The sequence below is a fragment of the Hippoglossus hippoglossus genome, chromosome 20 (assembly GCF_009819705.1).
Source record: "Hippoglossus hippoglossus isolate fHipHip1 chromosome 20, fHipHip1.pri, whole genome shotgun sequence".
Lineage (NCBI taxonomy): Eukaryota > Metazoa > Chordata > Actinopteri > Pleuronectiformes > Pleuronectidae > Hippoglossus > Hippoglossus hippoglossus.
In genome coordinates, this window is record NC_047170.1 from 8,535,334 (window position 1) to 8,559,505 (window position 24,172).

Below are 24,172 nucleotides of genomic sequence, written 5' to 3' on the forward strand. Positions count from 1 at the left end.
AAAAAGTCATTTTATTTCAATTGCAATTTTTCAATAGTCTCTCCACCTCTGCATAATTCACCATGGTCTAATTAGACTCTTATTGAACTGTGTGTGTGTGCGTGTGCGTGCGTTAAGACATTGTTCGTATATTAACTTTTATTTTAACACGTGGGAATTAATTATATCTGTTGAATCGTCACATCTTCACTGCTGAGTGACTACAGATGCACATATTCACCAACTATAACCAATATTCTGTGCACTCTCGTTTCTCTTCCTCCCCTCTCTCACTCATTCAGCTCTCTCTCTCTCTCTCTCTCTCTCTCTCTCTCTCTCTCTCTCTCTCTCTCACTAACTTTTGCTGGTAACCATAGCAACACCTCCCCCACTTTTTTTCTCCCAGTACATTGTGTGTCAAGACTTCCTTTTTGGTTCATTGTGCCGATAAAATGTTCCTCAGTTGTTACAGCTTGAAATAATGAAGGACGAACTCACAGCTCTGTAGAGCATAGTGTTTCTTTTATACACTGCAAAAGTAAATTGGGTTCATCCCATGAAAATGTTGCTTTGCCTAAACAGTGAAACTTTATTTAGGGCCTGTGTTTAGAAGATCCGGCACTAACAACAATACAAGTACTTCTAATGCCATGCCAATACAATAAAATAAAGGCATTAATACAAACTGCAATAGCTCCCAGTCATTTGAATCGGGGAACTTCATTAAAGCTAGGGTCTGTAATGAACTGATACATCCCACCCCCTCCCGTGGGCTCGCACGTCAAATTAACATCCCTACCTTTAAGTGATTCCAATTGCTGGCATCTAGTGTGTGGATCCTTTGTCAAATTCTGCCTTTGGTGTGTGCATCCTGTTTACAATACATTCAAAAAACGAAATTTCAAAATAAAGATTATAGTTCTAGTCTGCAGACAAAGCAATGAGTATGTGTGCATGTGTCAGTCAAAAGAGGAAGGTGCACATCGTTACGAACCACTGTTTATCATGTTTTCAGAACCAGACTTGCATTCACTCTTTATGAGCAGCAGCTTACTCATGTTAGGTCAGGTTTCCAAACAGCCTCGTTAATTCATGGTGTGGATTCCACAAGATGATGGTGACATTTGGTACGTTAACACGATCGCATCACGTAATTTCTGCAGATATCAGATAAACAAACCAGTTGCTTTATGACACGGTGCATTGTCATCCTTGAAGTTGTCATTAGAGGATGTGGCCATGTTCAGCAGCAATACTCACGTTGTGGCATGCTAACAATGATTGATTGTTATTAAGGGACTAAATGTGTGCCAAGAAAACGTCCCCCACATCACAACACCTCCACCAGCAGCCCGGACTGTTGACACCAGGCAGGTTGGCTCCATGGATTCATGCTGTTCATGCCAGATTCTTTAACCCTGCCATCTGCAGATTCATCAGCTGAGGATTTGCTTGTCCGGCCTTCAACTGTCCGGTTATGGTGAAGCCTCAGATCGATGTTCTTGGCTGACAGGAGTGGAACCTGATGTTCTAGTGTTGTAGCACATCCTCCGTGGTTTGACGTGTTGCACGTTCTGAGAGGCTTCTCTGCTCAGCACAGTTGCAAAGACCGGTTGTCTGAGTTACTACAGTCTCTCTGTCAGCTCAAACCATGTCCGGCCCCAAGGCAAATCCAACCACAAAGAAGAGATAATTGATTTCTTGTTTTTCTTTTACTATTCTGAGTAAACTCTAGAGAATGAACTCCTCAAACCAGCCTGTCTGACACCAAAAATTACACCACTGTCGAACTCACTGACATCACCTCTCTACCCCTTACTCATGTTTGATGTGAACATTAACTGAAGCTCCTGATTGTTTGTACTGCACGCACCGCTCAGTGAGTACACATATAGAAACTTGTCATAGTACACTAACAAGCAAACCTACCTTCACAGAGGCAGCAAAACTCAGACTTTGAAGGCTTTATTCTGTAAGCTCATATATCACCGTAACACCTTGTCAGTGTAAGAATAAAGGTAAGCAGCACTTCAAACTGCAGCCTATCTTACAGTTGGAATTAAAACCTCTGCTACACAGGATTAAAAAGGGAACTTTATAACCTTTACGTCGGTAGGATTTATTGCCACACTGCTGTATTAAGGCTCCGTTTCAAACAAATTAGCCGTCACTGCTCACATACTTCCATGTGTCCTTTATGGTTATGGTACATCCACTAGAAGGCAACAAAGAGGCGAGTGTTTCTGTCAATAATGTCCATGGTGGTGGAGGTTGTGATAATGTACCTCTCAATGAAATAAGGGGCAAAAGCAGCTGTTAGTCCCTGTGGTTGGGCGAAGAACCATCATATAGACGCCTGTGGTTTCTTACCAGCTCGTAATACCTTTACATATGGCTGCCAAACAGTTATAATATTTGTCAGCAAATGTAACACTGCAGTGTCCATAGCACAACCCATCCCTTGAGTTATCTTGCAGGTGCAGTGAACCTGACAGTTTTAATGGCATTCGTGTTTGATAATGAGTAAGCTGGCCATGAAGCCTTCTTGTGTATGTCATTTGTATTTATTTGTTAAGAGCATGAGAAAAACTGAGATCACAGAAATATAATTAATGTAAAAAGTTGTACATTCACAGATCATTGAGCTATGCTGTTATGCCACTTGTGAAAAAGGATTTGCAAAAGATTTCCCATGTGATTTGAATCCAATATAATTTAGCTGGATTCATTTTATTTTGGATACTTTGCATGTGATAATTTGCCATGTTTTGCATTTACATATTGAAATTCCCTTCACTATAACACCACTGTACCTGTGATTTTTTTTCTTGATTCAGACAGTGTACTTGACTTATCTTTAGTTAACATGAAGAGTAAATCTAATCTTTACTCCCCAGAACAGCTATTGTTCATCTATATCCACTCAAACCAACACCACCCAGTCCTGAGACAGTGGAGAAAAAAACTCGGCGTCCACTCGACCATCTGTCTTTGAGCTTTGTCCTCAATCATCCACCAGCAGCATGTGCATGAAACCTCACCCCTCGCTCTGCACAGCTCCTCTCAGAACGTTTCTAATGGTTGTATCCAGCTATTCAATGTCTCTCAAAGGCATTCTGGAGACATCACAACCAGGCTTTTGCACATATTCATATAATTTTGTGTGCAAGGTGTTGAATTGTGTGTAAGTGCATGTTCGTCTGCAATTAACATACCAAAGCAAGGGCTCCAGTAGCTCTAGTCTTTGCAGCATTGTGATCACTTTAAATATGAATAACAGCTCCTGTAATTGTGGTGTTTAGGAATCTATTCAAAACATGTAAACATTGAATTCCTGCATATTTACATAATTCTTGTTCTGAATGTTTTTCTGTCGAACGTCTGGCCGAGAAGTCAGCGTCAAGACGCCAATCCAACCACTTCTTCTTTTAAAGCCATTCCTCTGTATCAGTTGCTATTTAATTCCACAATAAATAAAAAACCACCATAGCTCTTCTGCACTGTTGTACTCCACCTCAGAGGCTCGACTGTATAGTGAAGTACCACCTTTGAGTTCTATTTTAAAATGTAACTACAGCTGGCAGCAGCAAGCGTGTAGCCCGGGTGCATTTAGAGACAGGGCAGCATAAATAAGCATTTGGAAGGTAAAATTCAGCGTGGTGTTTTTTTTGTTGTAAACCTCTGTGGCTTTGGTTGTCGGCGTTTCATAATGGAACAGCGCAGGAACTGCCATGGGGGGGGGTCTGTGGTACAGTACTTGATGATTATACACAATAACTCAATATCACAAACACCTGTACCAGTGCAGCCCACTAATAGCTTTGCATTTGCAATAAATATCACACTGGGGGATTTTTCAAGGTTTTATTTAGTTTCTGGGTTTAATCGTAGCTGTGCAAATTTAACTCAGGTGTTTGTTTTTTTTACTGGTTTCCATTATTGATCTTGTATTTGGATTACATTATATTGTTAACTGGAATAAATGTGTCCACCTGTGTGTTGGTAGAGACTGAGTGTGGACCAACATTAGTTATTACCACTGGAAAAACGGGTAAAACAGAAATACTAGTGTTTTTAATGGGTGTTTATGGGTGTGCATAACTATAGGTAGTTTTTCCTCTGTGTAATATCTCGTATAGATACTAGATATTAGTATCTAGTACTGAAATTGACTTACTTCAGTTGGAAAACAAAGCAGTCACATTAGTTTTCATGCTGCCATTAGATGCCGTGCATGTCTGAGATCTAATCACACCTATTCTCAATTCATTTTTGAGTCTTTTTTCTGAGCGTTCATCAATCTACTAATTCCAGAAATCTCTGGTTGTCTTTTTTGTATTTGGAAATTATATCTTGAGAACCGTTTATCTTGTCAGCTTTATATTTGGCATGTGTCTTGTCAAGGGCCAGAGAAATTGCAGTGTTGAATTGGGTGCAATTTTAACTAATGGGGAGGTGGGGCAGCGGACCGTGTTGAACATGTCTTATTCTATGTCCTTGGATAACCAACAGCAGCATGTGTACAACTTCCCATGATGAGAAACGAGCATACAGACTTATACCACCAACATATTCCCAAAAAATCTGTGTCTGTCTGTGGCTTGAATTCCAAGAACTGTTAATCTTAGCAGCTCAACAAGTGGCATATGCTGCTGGGACTTAGTAACATACAGTCGGTGACGTTGTTGATCGCAACAACAATACATTCACTGCTGGTGACAATGGAAACAACAACGAATTCTCTAGTTAATACATATTGAGTCGAGCTTCACCAAACGTTGTAATAAACAGGTGAGCAGCAGTTGTGCAGCAGCAGTGGCGCAGCTTCAGGGTTCTTTGGAGTGAGTGCCGCAGCCGGTCTTTACTCCCTGCAGCTTAATTACTGCAGGTGACTTTTACATTTTCAGAAACTGCAACCAGCATCACCACAGGCCAAGCAAATGGGCCACTGCAAACAGGCTGGTTTACAGCGGCCATTGCACTTGTCACGTTTAAATCAAGAGGAGGTGTTGTAGTGGTGACAGCAGTATTAGATCTCTAAAATCTCTTGATAAGACTGCACACAGCATGATGCCTGGATTTCAATGAGATCTGTTTAGCAAAGGAATCATTATTTGCTGTTTTTCTTTCAGCAGCGTGTTTATCCCAAAGTAAGATGCAGCAACTTAAACTTTCAAGACCAAGTTCTCCGTTTTTGCCTGTGACTTCTGTAGACTTTTGACTTATCTGCCAAGTTTATTATTTCCTCACTCACTAAGGTGGCGCGCGCGCGTGTGTGTGTGTGTGTGTGTGTGAACCTCCACAGTTGCGGGGGAAGACAAATGATGCTGTCAGCGCACCGCTCCACACTGTGAAGTTAGAGATCAAATTGTAAAAGCTGCTATAGGAAAAGGAAAGAACGCAGAGCGGAGGAAAAGATGGCTAAAAGTTGGAAAGATGAGAACAGAGAGAATTCGGTAGTGGGGAACAATGAGACGGAGAGACTCAGAGAAGGGAGCTGAGACACAGAGAGTAATGAAGGTGTTTCTGCTGCTCTCCAGGGTTGTTTTCGATCTCAACGTCTCTTCTCTGAGGTTAAAATGACACAAGGCCACATTGTTCAGGTCCCTGTGTATCTCAGCTCAATTTCAGACCTCTCACCTCTCTCATTACCCTTCACTGTGTGCGCCTGTGTGTCTAACACATGAACACATTACATGCCTTTGCGTCAGTGTGTACCTGTTAGTAGGCATCCATGCGATTGTCTGTCTCATGTTAGAAAAATCATCAACACACCTACTCGCTTGCTGGGAATCCTGCGGTGTCCTCACATCGACAGGAGAGATTTCAGTGTTCAGTGCATGTCTGGAAGCAGCTTCAGAGTCGGCTCGGTTCAGGCTCTAATGATCACGTTTTTTGAGTCATTAATCAAAGCATAGCATGAAAGTCGGGGTCATCGTCATCCACACTTATGTTGCCTGCAATTGTCCATCTTGGATACAGGAGCACAATTCTGAACGCATCTGTATATATACCACCTGAAGCTGTTTCAGTTATGCATGACTAAAGCTGCACAACAGGTGTGCTGTGTGAAAATGGACAACTCTGAAAAGTGCTATTTTAACATTAGAACATTTGTATGCCAACATGTTGTGCACACAGTTTACAGCACTGACGATGCACAACATTATCGCCGCATAAATCAATCCGAATGATGTGATGTCACCTTGTGTGAAACATTTAGAACTTGGCCTGCCAAAAAGAACATGTATGTATGCGTGTTGCGTGTGTACATATGTGTTTCTGACTATCTGCATATGTGAGCACACACACACACACACACAGACACACACACATTTGTGGCCACTGAAAGGCAAATATTAAAGTGAATCACAGCCAGCTTGGGGAGTTGTGTATGATAATGGAAATGAACTTGTGTCAGGGCAGCAGGGGTTTGGATAACGGGTGTGTGTGTGAATGTGTGTAGTTCTGTGTGTGTGAGCCAAGCAGCTAATGATCCTGATGGACACATATGTTGTCTATTCACACTTGTGCATACCCACACAGACACACATCGTGTTATCAGGCCAGACACAGGGTCTCCTGCAGACGGGTTCCCATAGCCTCCATTCAGGGGATGTTTACCTCCCCGCAGGTTGTTGATTTCTTGCCAAGCCAGAAAGAAAAAGCTGCCGCCTCCGCGCCGCACACTGTTTGTTATGTGTGTGTTTCTGTGCTCATCAGGATCACACCTTCGGGAAACACACTCAGTTTGTTTCCTTTCAGACACCCACAGATGTGGAAGAGAAATTGGATGAGTTATTAGATGAATCGATAATACGGAGTGCGTTGTCAGAAAGGAATTAGTTTCCATATTTATTCCATTCATATTAATTGGTGTGTGTGTGTGTGTGTGTGTGTGTGTGTGTGTGTGCGTGTGCGTGCGTGCGTGCGTGCGTGCGTGCGTGCCATCTGGTGATGACCCTCTGCTGCCTGTACCTTCTCACACACACACACACACACACGCACCAGCTGTTGGAGACAGAGTCACTCACTGGTCGTTAGTTCCTTAGGCAACATTAGTGAGCAACTGTCTGAGATGTTCACATCTCTCCTTGTCCATGTTGCATGAATCTTCAAACAACTAAAACAACTGAAAGTGACGAATGTGTGATTTATTTATTGACTCAGAGTCACACAGTTGCACCATGGAAACTACAACTGATGCCAAATATAAAACACGATTTAATGACTTCCACTGCAGCTCTAGATACCAGGAACATTGTTTCCTAGCTTTTTCTCACTCATGTGTAACTGATACTTTAATAGCATTGTTCTGAACCACAGTATATATGTCTTAATACCCATAAGGATGTTTTTACTATTAGCATTACAGCCGTAATTACAATGAAACATCCTCTTTGGTGGCAGAATAGTGTAGTAGGAGGAGCAGTGGACAATGTGTACACTGGTTGTCTCTGCAGATGAGGATATTTTCTATGTCTATTTTTGTTTGTTTTTAGCAGGATGACATTAAAACTACTCGATTACCATGAAATAAAAATCTGGATCTAGTAAATTTAAATGTGGTTTCACAAGGGGACAGTCTTTTAGTTTACATTTGAATGTGGATGGAAATTGCATGGGTTGCAGGTTTTATTAGTCTTATTTTAACTAGAACAATACTATTAATAGCTAATTAAAACTGAATTTTAGTTTTTGGTGCAGTGGACCAAATCATCCAATCACTCAATAGAAAAAAGTTTCTAGCCCAGAGCTGTAAAGATAAAAAATGTCTTGACAGGTTGCAAGATCTAGATACTAACTGCATGGATTGTAATGGAAGTTGGTGGGGTGACCTCAAGTACATAACTTTATTTCAGTAAGGCAATGTCCAAAAGAAGAAGGTGATGGAAGGCTGTACTTCATCCTGGTAGCTTCCATGTATATTTGTGTATGTATGACACCACTTCAGAAATGTTAGAGGGTTTGGGTTGTATTTCATGCCTGTTGGACAGTAGGGAGGAAATGAGGAAGAGGGTGATGGTTCATGGTTGGCATCTTCCCCCAAGCCACAGGGGTGCTGCTGAGAAAAAGTGAATCCTCTACTGTAACAATATAAATGTTCACTAGTCTTAAATTCCTTATGTGACACTCAGCTTCTGAGGCTGCCTTGGATGACATGTTTTATCTTTCTCTCCTCTGGTTTAAATTAGATTTGTTTGCATTTAATTGCAGACTTCCCTTTTTTCATTTCCTTATTTTTTGTTTTCATTTGTTCCATTTTTCTGTATTTTGTGTTTTAATGTTTCTGGCCCGTGCAACAGCACTGCAAAAAATATTTTAATTTGTTTTTAATTTGTTTTTTTTCCGGGAAGAGGGTGCATGTCACGATTCTCTACGTGTTTACTGCCAAAATTTCCCATGAGAGTAGGCCAAATGTTTATTACATTTCAGAAATGCAGTAATTACTAAATATTACCATTAATGGCAAATTGTATCATTACACAGCTAGTACACAATGTATTTTCCCAAATATTCTTAGGTGGAGTCAGGAAATGGCTTTCTCTTTAGGACTGGCATCAATGTTACTTTCCTGTTTCTTTACTGCGGCTAAAACAACAGTTAAATTCAAATGGGATGTTCAATTAGGGTTTTTGTCTTGTTGGAGGTAATTAGTTAACAACACAGGCTAATGGGTTGGACTGAATTAATGACATCAGATGAAGTTTAAGGCCCTGTACCAATTCCTCTTCCAGGGATACAGTCAGCTTGTTTACATCTGTTATTTCAATGCAATGTTAGTCCTGTCCATAGAAACTTCTGCTTCGCACTGAAAATGTTAATACACAGGCGGGGACATTTTTTTCTAACTTCCTATACTGGACACACATGACCTTGTCACAGCCATTCAATTTAATTGTATCAGATTTCATACTTACATTAATGAGCATTTTACCCGCAGCGGTCGCCATGTTGATTTGTGTTGTCCGTTCGTAAAGCATTCGGGAATTCCTAGATGGCCACCACCCCTACATCACATGGAGAAACACTACCCCTTCACAGCCATGCGCGAAAAACAAAGGGAAATTACCAGCTGCAGTCGGACATGACTAGACAGTTTTAAAGCCCCTTGGTTTTTTAACCTGTACCAATGAAACCTGATACCCAAGCATCAGATGTCTTGTCGCTTGCCGGAGCCATTACCTCTTGAACAACTGTTTGTCACTGAAGCACAATGAATCCTGGGATAGGTTGAACCTGGAAGGATCCACCGGTTCGAGCCTTCGTTTCTCTGAGATGGAAGGAGATGCATTTGTCGGCCACATTTGAAGGAGCCTTCCAAATGGGACAGTCTTGTCGAGCAGCTGTGAAGCAATCGATCTACAAATGCAGCCTCTGAAGTGAGACACAGCTATTGTCTTTAGAATATGATTTGGGGTAGAAATAGGACTTGGACAATTCTGCTTCTGCGTCTCCTGTTCTGAGAGGATCAAATCCAACTTGAGCCGTTGTTTGAAGTCTTAGAAAAACTGAGCGTGCTAGAAAAGATCTGACTGTGACAGTAAATCAACTTTTTTGTAAGGTCTTAAACTACTACAGGGTTAAGTCATTCGCCCCAGAAGAAGAAAGCAGTGATATATAATGCAAACTTATACTTAAGCTGCTGTTTGTGTTTGATAGTAGTTTTCAGGCGTAGAGTTCTGCTGGATAAGAACCTTCAACATTATTTATTTTTCTACCTAACTTTAAAATTCTTGTCCACAGCAGAATCAAGGACATCTTCAATCTTGTGAGATCTTTCACTTTCGCCTCCACCCATTATAAGACATCAGATATAAGGTGTATAAGGAAATCTCAGTAGAAGTCGTCATATTCAAGGCTGAGTGGGAAAGCAACAAATAATCCAGCCTCTTTCTCACCCACCCACCTCCTGTCTTTGGTGCGTAAACATTAGTCAAGGTGAAGCATTTTCACTGCTCTGTTGTTTTATGTCGGCTTGACAGAGAATCGTGTCTCCGCTAAGTGGGTTTCCCATTGTGCGCTTGTTTGCCCATTGGCATTCAAAGTGGGTAAAAATGATTTGACCTTCTCTTTGAAGCAGGCAGCCGTGGACGTGAAGTTTTAATTGAGTTCTTGCGTCCTCGCCTTTCTGTTTCCCATCAGTACAATAAGTGATTGACCTCATCTCGTACGGACTCGTGGAACAGCTGTGATCTCTTCATTGTGCCGACGTGATGGACGAACTTATTCATTCATGACATCGCAGTCTCCTCGTACATGTAACTACTGTGTTTGTGTGTCATCAGCTTTTGTTTCGACATTCAACCATTCAAAAAAGATGTTTTAACTTATGTTACCAAACTTCAATCATTGGGCTGTGGTTTCATTTGATTTCTTGCTCGTGCACCCGTGTCAGTAAAACAGCATAACGGAGGTTTATTGCAGCATTTTCCTCGAAATAATTCAATTAATAAAACACACTATATGTTCACACAGCTGTAACCAAAGGCTGTGATAGAACAGTGTGATGACACTGACAGTCATTGATTCTGCTGATTGTGGTCTTGAGTGGTTGTAACAATGAGTTCTACAGATTGCATGTGTACATGCTTGGGTGTTCTCACACACACACACACACACACACACACACACACACACACACACACACACAATACATTACTACACAATGCTTGTTAGGGCTCTAACATTGATTTCCTAAAAGGGGTGTCAGAAGCATGAAGCAAACACAGACCCTCAATACAACAAATAATTTCTTGCTTTTATATTTCACTGATAATTTTTTAGAAGTTTGACTCAAGGAAATACGAATAGAAGCTGTGTGACATTACCTATGTCTTTAGTTTAAATCTGCTTCTTACTTCGTCTTTAAAGGAAATTGCAAAGTACACTGTATGTCAAAACTGCAAATAAGAAAATGCAATTGCAAAAAAGAAAACACTGCAAATATACTTGTGCACAGTACGTCCCTCCAATCAGCAACAAGCCTTGTCGATAGCATGTACCTTCAATCTCCGTTAGAACTTAATGCTGTCGTGTTTTGTGATTGGTTGTTGATTTGTAATTTATTTGTGTGCTTTGTAATTTGCCCTTGTGATTTGCACCGTACTCCTCCTGTCTCTGAATTTAAATACATCACACGGCATCGTAATGTGTCCCTTTCGAGCCACTTAATGCTGGTCAATGACTAATATGAAGTGATCTTACAGTAATATGAATGTTCAGATGTGTGTGTCTATTCTTTCTTCTGCAGAGTGATGTTAATATAATGCATTAATCAACATCAGCTCTTCTGATTGGCACTTTTGTAAAGTGTTTTAATGAACTGTTATTCATTGTGCAAATTTATACATTTATTTGCCACAGGTGTTCTACATGGGGGAATAACAATATCTGTCCTAGGGTCAGATGAATGAATCACCGTCCTTCCCTCTGTGTGTGTGTATCACAAACAGCTTTGTGCTGAAACCCAAAGAAAACACACCACCCACCTGTACCTCCAGTTTAATTACAATTCATTGTTTCTGTGCATCACACTGGCAACGCTGCTAATAATAAATGGAACAATATTGTCAAATTATCAAAGCAACGCTGGTGTGTGTGTGTGTGTTGGCCGTGAAGTTCAGGCAGCGACTGCTCGACTACAGCAGCTTTTTTCCCTCTCCTCCTTTTCCCTTCTCTCCCTTTTTTTTGGACTCAAGTCAAGTGCTTTAAATTGAAGCGAGCCTTCGGGGCATAGATTGAGATGTATCCAGAATTTGAATGCTCCCTTTTCAATTGTTTAGTTTCGGGAGTGCTGCCAGGTTCCCAGTATCTGTCTCTCTCTCCCTCTCTCCCCCCTCTGCCTTTCGCCCTACATCTTGCATCATATGGGCTTTCCTGCTTTTTTCTGTCCTACTGTTTTATCTCACCTCCTCACCAACTCTTTCTTTCATGATTTAATATTTGGCAAACACACACACACACACACACACACACACACACACACACACACACACTCACTGACCTGTAGTCTCTGTTTGTGTGTTTCAGGAATGTAAGCTCTGCAGGTGAGGAGGCAAGACGAAGGATGAGGGAGTGTGACGGCCTGACAGACGCTCTGCTCTACGTCATTCAGACCTCGCTGGGCAGCGGCGAGATCGACAGCAAGGTGTGTGTGTGTGTTTATGACTTGTTGCATGACTGTGCCTGAATAAATGAATTCATGCTGTTATTTCTCATTCGATCTTAATCCACTGAGCTTTGTATTAAAATCATACCAGCACGGGCGGATCCAGGCAGACAGGGGGGCTCTGGCCCCAGCTGAAATCCCCCCCCCCCCTCTCTCCTCCAAAGTCTTTGTTTGAATTTGTTAATAATTTCTGCTCAAAGCTATAGAGCAAACAGTAAATACAGTTGTGTGTGTCAGGCGGCAGGAGTGAAAATGATCTCCCCTCACATCTCTTATAGACACAGACACACAAGTCAACATTTTGTCACGGGATAAGGAAACCTGCATCTGCTTTCACTGCCAACTGCAGCCACGAGAAAATACATTTTTGAGAAGTATTCAATTCAGTTGAGCTTGTGTTTTATTTATGGAAAATTAAACTCTTAATTTTAAATAGTAGCAAAATGTCTTGCTGCCAATTTAGCTCTGCTAGTAGTCAAAGCTGAGTGGGTTTATGTTCACTTTGCATTTTTCTATTTCTATTGACGTGTTCACGTTGGCGTACAGTTTAATGTGTGTGTGCTCATGATTCAGTGTGTGTGGGCCAGTCAATGCTATACAAATAGTGTTGTGGATGGCCGACTCCTCAAGGTCTCCCCAGCCTTTTTCTAAATGGCCATCTTTAATCACTGTTTAAACGCCCGCCCCTCTCCGCCCTCTGACTGCAGTCATCAGAGCAGTGCTCGTAACTAAGACTGATTGGCAGCTGTAGCAGCAAGTGGTCACAGTCGCAGCATTGAAGCACATTAGCCACATGTTCTTTTTGTTTGCCTTTTTGCATGGCTGGAGACATTATGTTTTCGGGTTGTCCGTCCATCCGTCCATGCATCTGTCCTATTCTTGTAAACACAATATCTAAATGGTAAATGGTCTGTATTTATATGGCGCTTTTCTAGTCTTGATGACCACTTATAACTCTTTACATTACGATTTTGCCATTCACCAATTCACACACATATTAATACAGTGCATTTATGCGGAGGACACACATCATTCACACACTGTTGGCACAGCTGTCAGGGGCAATGTGGGGATTAATATCTGGCACACAATTCCGCCCAATATCTCCAGACTGCCTCAGGGGATTTTGTTTTATTTCGTACAAATGTTCACTTTGACCCATGGAGGTTCTGATTATAATGTTGGGGTCAAAGGTCAATATCACAAAGGCCTCACAAAACATGTTTTTTGGCCTCTTGAACATCACATCTCAGGTCTGCTTATAGGGAATCTCTTCAAATTCTGATCAGTTTTCAGTGGTCAAAGGTCACAGTGACCTCAGATGAATCTTGTAAAAAAATAATTCTAGTGCGAGGAAAAGAGCTGAAGCTGGAGCGTAGGAAATTTAAGCACAAGCAGGGGCTCTTTGAGTGCGAACGCATGGTTCTGAAATTAATAAGTCCTGCTCCTAAAGCTTCATAAGGGAATACAGGCAAAACTTTATTCTTAGACTGCTTTTTTAAAAGTTTTTGGAGTGTGTATTATTTGCATTCTTGAGAGAGACCCCAGTGTTTGGAGTGCTGTTCTCTAACTGACACAGGCCCCTGACTTTCCTGTACCTTGTAATCATTTTGAAACCAAAACCCTTTTTTTTTTTCATTCCATAAACCACGCAACCAGAAAGAATAGCAATCGGAATTAATGTGTAATAACAGATCGAAATACGAAATGTCACGGTAAATTGAAAATAAAACGCAACTTCTCCTACATCATTCTATAATGGCATGTGATTGGAGTTTCAGACATGACTGCAGCTCGCTGGAGTGAGACGTTATTTTGTTTGTTGCATCTTTCGAGGCTGTTCAGTTACACTCCTTGGTTGTTTTTGTGTAAACAACCGGTCAGACAGCAAGAAGATGGATGCCTTTGTTAATTTCCACTCTGTTGACTCGATGACTCCCCTTTTCACACACACACTCACAATGACAAGAATCGAATACATGCACTGTATGACACACACATTCATGTGTTCCCAGGCTGGCAGCATCACCTCTACACCTGGTGTTTAATGGGGTGTGACATGATATATTGGACTTGTAATTTTTCCTCATTTACCTGAGTTTCTTTTCATCTCATCACAAAGTCGAACCAAACAAAATACAGAAGCAAATTACCTGTGATTATCTCTCTCTCTCTCTCTCGCTCTCTGTCTGGCTCGTGGGTGGGGGTGGAAGACCGACAGAGTGAAAGTGCCAGAGTGGGCGGTTTTTATTAGCATGCTTTGACTGTGAGTTTGCGCTGTGTTTCCAGGCAAGATGTTTCATCAAACGGCATCAAACACAAATCTCCCGCCTCGGCTTTCACACCCCATTCATTTAAATCTCTCTGTTCTATACTCTCACATTTTTTATATCCCTCTCCCATCTCTCACTTTATCTCCAGACCGTAGAGAACTGTGTTTGCATCCTGAGGAACCTGTCGTACCGCTTGGCTGCCGAGACGTCCCACGGCCAGCAGGGGGGGCTGGAAGAGCTGGACAGCCTGCTTTGGGACGCCAACGGTCGCGACGGAGAGAGCTCCGGATGCTGGGGCAAGAAGAAGAAGAAAAAGAAGGGGGTTGACCAGGTGAGGAAGGAGATGATGGAGGACATAGGGGGACGACAACGTAATAACAACTAGAACAGCTTGAAGTCTCCTTACTGGAGATGGCTGAAAACTGTGGTACGCTACTGGATGGATGAACACCGTTCTCCGGAAAGATGTTCCCTCATTGGTGTTTGCGTGACTGGTGGAAATGACTAATACAAACCCATGTATCACATCATATCACACCCAAACCATTCAGTGATTTCTCACGCTCCTTATGTGCCGTCATTATGTTTCTCCACTCATTTATTTAGATTTTTATTTTTATTTTTCCACCATCTGTAAATATACACACGATTTCAAAAGTAAATAGGGCAGCTTTCATGATGAAGCAGGAATCAGTGGTTCTCGCAGCCTCGCTCTCAGCAGGGACGTGTGGTAAATAATGGAAAACAGGGATGAAAATATAAATTTGGGACGGCTTCTTCTATTATATATTAACTCAAGAGTCACTTTTTTTTGCCTGTTTTGGTAATCGCACAAAACTGTGTGTGTCTGTGTGTGTGTGTGTTGCATTCTTAAAAGTGATAACCCCACTAAACCAAACGGATGAATGTGAAAATCAAATCTGTGTTTGCGCTGGATTCATGCGACACATTGGCTAAACTCTCTACAGCTTCCCACATGCATTTTGTATTGAGAGAGAAAGAAAGGAATAGGAATTATCTTTGAAATTGCATTTGGAGATAATTACAGCTGTCACTGGTTCAGTCAGAAAAATGCTGGTTAATGACAATATTGAGATTAAATTTATAACCAAATGTTTTAAACATGCTTACATAGAGTCCAGTTTTTGGATATATGGGTTAGGGTTAGGGTTAGGGGTTAGGGTTAGGGTTAGGGTTAGCCCTAAGGTACCAGTACTGTGTTCTAAAGGGATTTTTTGAACCTCAGACCAAACTTACAGGTGAAGTTGCACTTAAGATCAAAATGTCTTTTGAAACTGGAACAATTTTACATTGTGCACCTATAGCTACTATGAAGATGACAAAAATATTTATTGTTGTAACTTGATATATCTGTAACAATGTTGGTTTCCTGTTATATGAGCAGATAACTTGAATTTGAATGTATTATATACTTTACTGGTATTGGCAAACAGGACAGGTATAGGATATGTTTCTACATAGCAGAAAATGTGGAGCTTAAAACCACTTTTGTGTTTTATGAGTCTTACCCATGCAGATACAGGATATGTACAATTTTGAATTCTTGTAAAAAAAATATTATGGAAGTCACCTATAAAACAGTTTCAAACACAATTGAAAATGTTAAATCTACTTAGAGAAGTTTAGATACACAAATGAACATATATACTTTCTTCATGTCTCTAGGCAACAGAAAGTACTCTCCTGTGAAAGAGTCAAAGCCCCATGTAGTACTTTCTCTACACACTTCAAACTATAAGAAGGCTTTGATTTCATGATCAGAGAATCTATGTATAGATGAAAAAAACACAGCACCTCTCCAAAGACACACTCTAGCCTAGTTTACCTTGAGACAAGGTGATGGGGGGAGAGCAGTGGAGCAAAGCCGAGAAGGTTGATGGGGAACAGGAAAAAATGAGGAGTGGAGAGAGATGGATGGAGAAAGAAAAAGAGGGAGATAGGAGGAAATAGGAAGAGTAAGGATGAGATAAATCAAGAGAGAAAGAATCAAGAGGAAAGAAAACCGGGTTAAGAGGAAAAAAGGGAGGAGAGAAACAGGAATTAAAGAGAAGAAAGAGGCTCACAGTAAAGAGGTGTGGCAGAGGGAAGAGGACGGAGGTATAGGTTGAGCTTGGAGGTTTATCTCTCAAAGTAAAGGCAGAAGTAAAATATTTTGTCTTAGTCTCCTCTCATCTCTCTTCTGTCTAATCTTTGCCCTTTGTCGTATCTCCTCTCCATCACAACGGTTTGACAGGGAGTGATTTACAGGCTCTCGGAATGTCTTATAGGTTTGAAGCAGGGATGCTGGAAGTATGGTTGTGAGGGCGCTGCAGCATCTCCTACTGGCAAGCGGCTGGAACTGCAAAACCAAAACGTTAACTCAACAGAATGTATTTTTGAGAGCATGCAGTCAGTTAATCATGGTTATTTATTAAATGGTTAAATCCAGGTGTCACTACTGAACTTCACCCCTGTATCTTAAAAGAATTTCTGATTTCTTGAATAATGGCCCCGAAAGCCAAACAGCAGAGATCTATAGAGAGCGGCACCACCAGCAGCCGTTAGCTAACGGCGGGCAAGTCTCCGCTAGCGATACAATCGTTGCTATAACCGTATAACGTCGCTGTGTCTCAGTCAATAATAAAATGTCTTCTGATGAGGAATTAACCTGCATTCTGTGTGTGAACTGTCCATAGCTGAATGAAGTGTCACGCTACCTTGACATGCAGGATGTTGGTGTTCCAGTTAGATGTCTGCTGTAGAGTAATATGTTGAAAACTGAATAAGTATTATAATTATATAAAATCAGGCACGTTGCACCTCCATCTCTGGCTGACCAGCAGCCCTGGTTTACAGGGTGGACATGTAGTTTGCTTTTAGACATCCATGTCATCATTTTGACACAACTCAAGGACTTAGACACATGAGAATATTTGCTCATTGACTGATCTTTCTTTCTAACAATGCAGATATGGGTATAAAATGATGGAGAATGGAGATAAACTAAATGGAAAGAGCAAGGACATTTAATGAACTGTTTTCTCTGCTCCTTTCCAAATTCACTGCTGAGGTCTATTAAGAGTAACGGCACACACGCTTGTTTGACCTCCAGTATTTTAAACTTTTCACCTGTCCTTAGTCAAAATGTCATTGTTTGTAAAGCTCTTCATGAATAAAAGTCCCAATCTGTGTCGTCCTTCTCGCAGTGGGATGGCGTGGGCCCGTTTCCAGACACAGCGGAGCCTCCAAAAGGGGTTCAGATGCTGTGGCACCCGACCATCGTCAAGCCCTACCTCACCCTGCTGTCTGAATGCTCAAATCCCGACACACTGGAGGGAGCAGCCGGGGCTCTGCAGAACCTGGCTGCAGGCAGTTGGAAGGTATCAGCATAGGTTTTAAATATTTTCCAAATGTTTTTACCTCCCCTTTTGTTTTTTCACATGTTTTGCATTTATTTTTTCCCAGGGACACAAGCAACTTAAACCTGTACAGACACATATTAACCAATAAATGACAATGAACAAAATGGTTGTATTACAATTACAAGCAGAATTCAAAATGTAAATTTGTATTAAAATATTGCTGTGTGATGGTAATAGTAGGGAGCAGTTACTCAGAGATTATTATTATTATTAATAAACAGTTATTGATAAAAAGGTTTTCAACACATTTCAAGCCCTTTTCATACAGAGACTGGAATCAGCACTTAAGAGTAGATAGAGCAATAAAATAGCTGACTGCAATAAAAATGTATCTGAGTTGAACTATGGGAAAGAATATGCTCATCATAAACAATAAATAGGACAATGTTTTAAGAACTTTTATTTTCTAAGCTTTTTTGAAGTACACAATGTGCTTGGAAAAAGGGACAATTAAAAAAATATGTTCATTGTTTTGTGGCTTTACTCAAAGCTCTAGAGGTCACAGTAAACAAGGAATGAACTAGATGTGCACCTCACTGAATCAGGACTTGTGGATGGAAGTTGGACATATAATTGGCCCCTCTGTGTAAATTGTGGCCCCTTTATGGCCCCTGATTTAGAAAAATTCTCGATCCACCACTGGTGTGAGGGAGGTGTGTGTATTTGAGTTAGATTTGCTAAGGGCCACTATTTTAAGATGAGTGGAGAGAGAGAAAAAAACAATGGGGGGCAGGTGGTCTTCAGGAAATCACATTTTCTATTTTTAGCCTCACTGCGAGCGTGCGCGTATACATGCGTGTGCTTTGTTGTGTCTGCTCCAAGCTCCCACTCCCATCTCGGAGAATACCACTGCTCACAGTATCCAGAGAAGCAGCCGTGTGTTGGTGCACTGCTGGCAGACACACACTCTGCTCACTAAGCTCTTGGCAAAAACATATTATAGATAATTTCCCTCCGAGGGTGAATTATTTCCTGAAGTGATTATATGAACCACGGTTTGCCCAATTCTCAGTTTTAACCATAACATGTCCAGCCAGGTAAATTATTCTTTTGACAGAAGCTGATATCCAATCTTGGGTGTTGTTTAACGCCTCCCCAGTCTGCTGCTGTTGACCCACATGGCAGCACCTCTTGAGCTGCTTAATGTCGAGTGGATCCATTTAAGTGTACTTTGATGGTTATTGAGGGAGGATAGAGTGGTCCCTTAGCTCCAAACCTTTCTGGTTCCATTCTTCCTCTTGCAGTATATCACTTGCGAGTCAGCGCAATCATCCGCCACTCTCATATCGCCCCTGAATATAACGTCTCCCACACGACCTTGCACATTGTGCTTCATCCATCACTTTTCCCATTTCCTACCACGACCATTTAAATCACAGCCTCCAGTTAAAAACAAAGAAAGAAATGCATTGATTGAAAACCAGGTTTGACCACATGTAAGGTGAGCCAAACAAGCATGGTTCCATTAGCAAGTAGGAGGATAGTGTTATGATGCTTGGAGGTCTGTGGACACAAATATTCATTATCTAATTCAAGAAGTAGACTGATATCACAGCTTTGATGAACATTACTGGAAAGTTTTAAAAACCTATATTCTCTATTTGCAGCTAATTGTCACAAACCGCATTAAGCGATTCTATTTGCTTATATGATTTATATTTGTATCTTTACTTACATCTACCCTCATGAATAAACAACTGCAAATAAAATGGCACCCAGTAGAGTTATGAAACCACATTTAAATTCACTAGATCTTTGGATATACCCCAACAAAGATATCAGAACGCTTAAACATTTTTCTTGATTTATAGATCCATGAATTATTCTCTGAGAAATCAACAAAAATGTCGAAAAATGCTCAAAAAGTTAAAATCCTGGATCGGCCCTTGATACTGCTCCAAATGTTCTTTTCTCACCCAACTGTTGTTTTTGACATTTTGACAGACATATATATATATATATATATATATATATATATATCCCTTCCCTGCCGTGGCCCGATTTTGCCATTTAACTCATTCCTGGTTTCTCCAACAGTGGTCGGTGTACATCCGGGCTGCTGTGCGTAAAGAGAAAGGCCTTCCCATCCTGGTGGAGTTACTGAGGATAGACAATGACAAGGTGGTGTGTGCCGTGGCCACCGCGCTCAGAAATATGGCCCTGGACATAAGGAACAAGGAGCTCATTGGTGAGTACTAACAAAGACTTTTCCTAGAGCCGATATTAGGTGATGAATCATCCCCCTACCTGTGAGATAAGGTCGCTGCATTCATGCCATATGAATTTAGACACCGTGCACTGTTATGCTCAGTTGCCATATTTGTCGTTTGAGCCCATTTAATTTGATTCCTTCACAGCCGTTCTTTTGTGGTTTGTTGCTCTCAGGTTGTTTTCATTCATACGAATACAAGTCAAGACGTTGTGTTAAAGTGATGCAACACCAGGGTAAAGAGCCTGTGGCCAGTCGCATCAATTAGAAGTAATTGAACACAAATAATAACCTGCAGTAGTAATATTAACAATATAATAAAAGTAATAATAAAAGCCTCTGCCTTTTAGCAGTAATATAGTGTAATGGCTAATGTTGCACAACCATGGAGAACTAACCATGATTTATACCCATTATATATTGCTGTTGATTGCCAATTAACTGGGATCAATTCCATATAATGACCTTTAAGCTTCACATGCGGCCATACATTATTATACAGTATGATGGTGAAAGAGTTTTCTGTCTTTGATTTTACATAAAAACTTGTTTTACCAAGGTTTGTTGGTGCGTGAGAGAATTGGTCTCTTTAGGAAAGACGGGGCAAGTCGTGTGTCAGGGAATTAAACTGGTGGTTGATGTGCGTTTGAGATAAAAAAAGACGATGAAGGAGAGGAGAAGAGGGATGCCGTACCACAGCAGATCATCACTTCAAAGGTTTTGCATGAGGCTTTGAAAACAGCAGCGCACGTCGGTAATGAGTGACCCTCATTCAGGCTTTCTGATCGGTAGCATCGCCACATGTACGGGATCACTAATTGACCTGATGTATCTTTGCTGTGTGTGTGTGGGGGTGGGCAGGTGTTTGTGATGCATGGTCTTCCTTTGTGGCTGTATCTGCTTCCGCACACACCACACACACACACACACACACACACACCCCGATACCTTTTCTTTGTGTGTGTCCTGCATGTGACATCACCCCACTGTCTCTGGTATCTCTGATTATCTCAGCTTCCTGGTGGGCTCGACTGGTTTCTATAGCAACCCTCGGCCTCATGTAGGGGGCCTCTGGAGCCTCTGTGGCTTTTACTGGAGTGTTGTAGGAGCAACAAGGAACGCCACCGGCAAAGCTCAGCACGCACATACTGCGATGGTCTGGCTGGCGCATGGCAGCGGATTATGGGATGATTGAAAAATTTTGCACAGACAAGACACGTATCATTCTGATTTGGATGTTTTTTTGTTCATTTGTATTTACGTGTGTGTTTCTTCAATACACCAGCAGATGAATCAGCATTACTTTAAGTTGTGCTTTTTACCCATTAAAGGATTTGCAAGGATGTTTTTATACCATCCTTTTCCCAACATCTCCTGTGGCTCTCCACAATGAGTTGTCCAGTCATAACAGTTAGTCCTATTAAAGCCTTATAGTCATGATAAAGGAGTTATTATTATAAAGGAGTTATTGGTTAGTGGCAGATTAGCCGCTAGGCGTGGATTAGGCGAATGTGGGTTCACCTGACATCACATTGAGGAACTATTGATGAGTTCAGGAGCAGTGTATTTTGAGAGGAAGACTTTTTACATACACAAAAAACATGTATAAAACACTACAGGGAAAAAACTAAAAACATAATATTATATTGTGACCAGGATTAAATAATAGTAATGTCAATATTTAATGGCATTTCAAGAGAGGTTTTTCTCCACCAGTTAATCTTCTCTTTATCTTTTTCTCTTAAAATATTTAGTAGGAACTAACTTTGTGTATATTTTTACAGAAGGCAAACAAAAATAATGAGCTAAAAGCAGCTAGAATCTGCGCGGAGCTGCAGGGTTGGCTGCCGATTCTCACAGGGATTGTCTTTACCAGCAACCTTCTCAGGGTTTCATTTGTTCAATATAAAAATGACTAATTGCTCACTGAGCCTAATGAGACTGCAATGATAACACTGGCTCTGTTTAGCGAGCTAACAGGGGAATAAACGATCAGCTTCCATTCATAAATCAGCTCAGTCAGCTTCTCCAGACGGTCAAATGGTAAATGAGAGATAAAGTGACCGAGTCAATCACACACAGAAGGACAGAAAGTGTCAGGGATGCCGAAAAGAAAAAGGAGAGAGGAGGAGAAAATTGAGAAGGTGCAGTTCGGGTTGAGCCTTTGCTTTTGGCAAAAGTGTGAGATGATAGGTGTGAACAGAAAAGCTCAGGAGCTTTGTTCGCCGTAGTGACTCCAACCTCTGAGTGCAACGCCTCCTTTCTTTACACAATGCACGTCTGCAAAACAACAGTTTAACCCGCATCAGCAAAGCAATTTCACAGAGCGCTTGGTGTGTCTTCGTGAGATCAAAGTTCCTACCTAATTATAACATTTCACACGGATCGCTTGAAGAAAACCGTCTCTTTCTGAAAAGCATCTCTTAAAACTCGTGCGATAGCGTGTCACAAGCTGTTAGTGCCGGTTAGTTCGGCAGCGTCACCATGGGGGGAATGCTAGTTCGCACGAGACCTCAGCAGAGCGAGCCGAGACGAGAATGGTCTTTCGCCCACAATAACGTCAGAGTGTCAAATCCTGAGAAGAGAGGCACGAGGCTGGAGAGAAGGAAAAGAGCTGAGAGGCCAAGTAAGGCTCGGGAGAGTGAATAGAGAGGGGCGGAAGATGAAAGTGACGAGGAGAAGAGGAGCAAGCAGTGATAGTGATAACCGCATATGTGTGCTTAGATTCCCATCCCTCTGTAATGTGATTTAGTGCCATATTGATGTCGCCGGGAATCAGTCTTTTCATCTGTCAATGTTTTTGTCTCCCTCCTGATTTCATCTCCTTCATAGTTTTTGATTTGCATAATGTACTGTACGGCTGTGTAGCAGTAAATGAGTCCCATTCTCTGATCCACCGTCTGTCAGCACAATTCTCCCCCATTTACTTACAGATGGTAATTTGACACACATGAATTGGGAACAGCACTCGAATGCCAAAAAGGGTTAGGTTTTTTTTTTCTTTCTTTTTTCACCCAAATACAGAAGCAATTTACGAAAGGTTCATATAAACACATGCTGTGCTTGCCACCAACCTAAGTTAATGTTTAATGAAAGAGTGCTTAATGCAAAAATCTGTATTAATTCAAGACATTTAATAATTTAATATAATGTTTTATGTATAAGAGTCATTCGCTCTGGCTGTTAAATCTAATTGAGTTTGGGGTTTCTGCAGTTAATGTAACAGTCTTAGAGTGGATATTACATTAAATATATGATGTATAGTCACACAGTTGGATGTAAAACTGTTAAGCTAATTCTATTTTACACATCTCAAACAAACGAGGCATTCTTCATAGAAAAGTGTATTAATTCAAGTTGTTTTTAAATAACTCAAAGTTTTTAATCCTTACAGCTGTATTGCATTTGTAGGACGGAGTATTAGGGCCATTTAAAAGAAAATCTAACCGTAAAGTCGTTATATTACAAGTTGTAATATTAGGTGAAAGGGTTAGGGTTAGTCATACATTTACGAGAATAAAGTCATAATATTACAAGAATATTGTTATGACTGCTTATAGCTTGCTGCTTACCCCCCCCCCAAAAAAACAGTTTTCTTTATGCTCATAATATTCTGACTTTTATGACTTGTGTTGAATTATGACTTAATTATCATAATATTACAACTTTATACTCAATCAGGATGTTGTCATTTGCAATATTATGACATCGGTCTCACTCTTTGCGTTCTATTTCTTCATATGGCCCGAATACTCGTGTTGTGCATTGTAACTCAATCTACAAATTGATAGAAAATTGATATTCGTGCAAAAGACTGTAGAGAAAAAGACATTAAGGAAAATTATCCAATCATTACATTACATTTCATTTAGCTGACGCTTTTATCCAAAGCGACTTATAATCGGCTTCTAAATACCAGATTTTTCTTGCTATCTTTTTCTATGTGTGGATTCTAATATCCAAAAAGCGTCAGGTCGAAAAATCCAAAACAAAATGTGAAACCTCAAAGAGCCGTGATATGAATAAAAGCAACACTAACAACACTGGATTAGTGCACAAACTATGTGACAATGACTTATTGAAGAAAATAAAGTCGATCAAGAAATCCACCTCCTAA

General features: G+C 40.9%; 1 protein-coding gene across 4 annotated transcripts in view; it reads left to right on the forward strand.

Annotated features, from left to right (window-relative positions):
• The window catches only part of ctnnd2a (catenin (cadherin-associated protein), delta 2a), a 240,811-nt gene that overhangs the window by 184,448 nt on the left and 32,191 nt on the right, over positions 1-24,172 (forward strand). For all 4 annotated transcript variants that reach the window (XM_034571625.1, XM_034571624.1, XM_034571622.1 and 1 more), the window contains 4 exons: positions 12,013-12,130; positions 14,573-14,755; positions 17,631-17,804; positions 19,884-20,034. In XM_034571625.1, the coding sequence (XP_034427516.1) occupies positions 12,013-12,130; positions 14,573-14,755; positions 17,631-17,804; positions 19,884-20,034 (626 nt within the window). The remainder of the gene's footprint in view (positions 1-12,012; positions 12,131-14,572; positions 14,756-17,630; positions 17,805-19,883; positions 20,035-24,172) is intronic.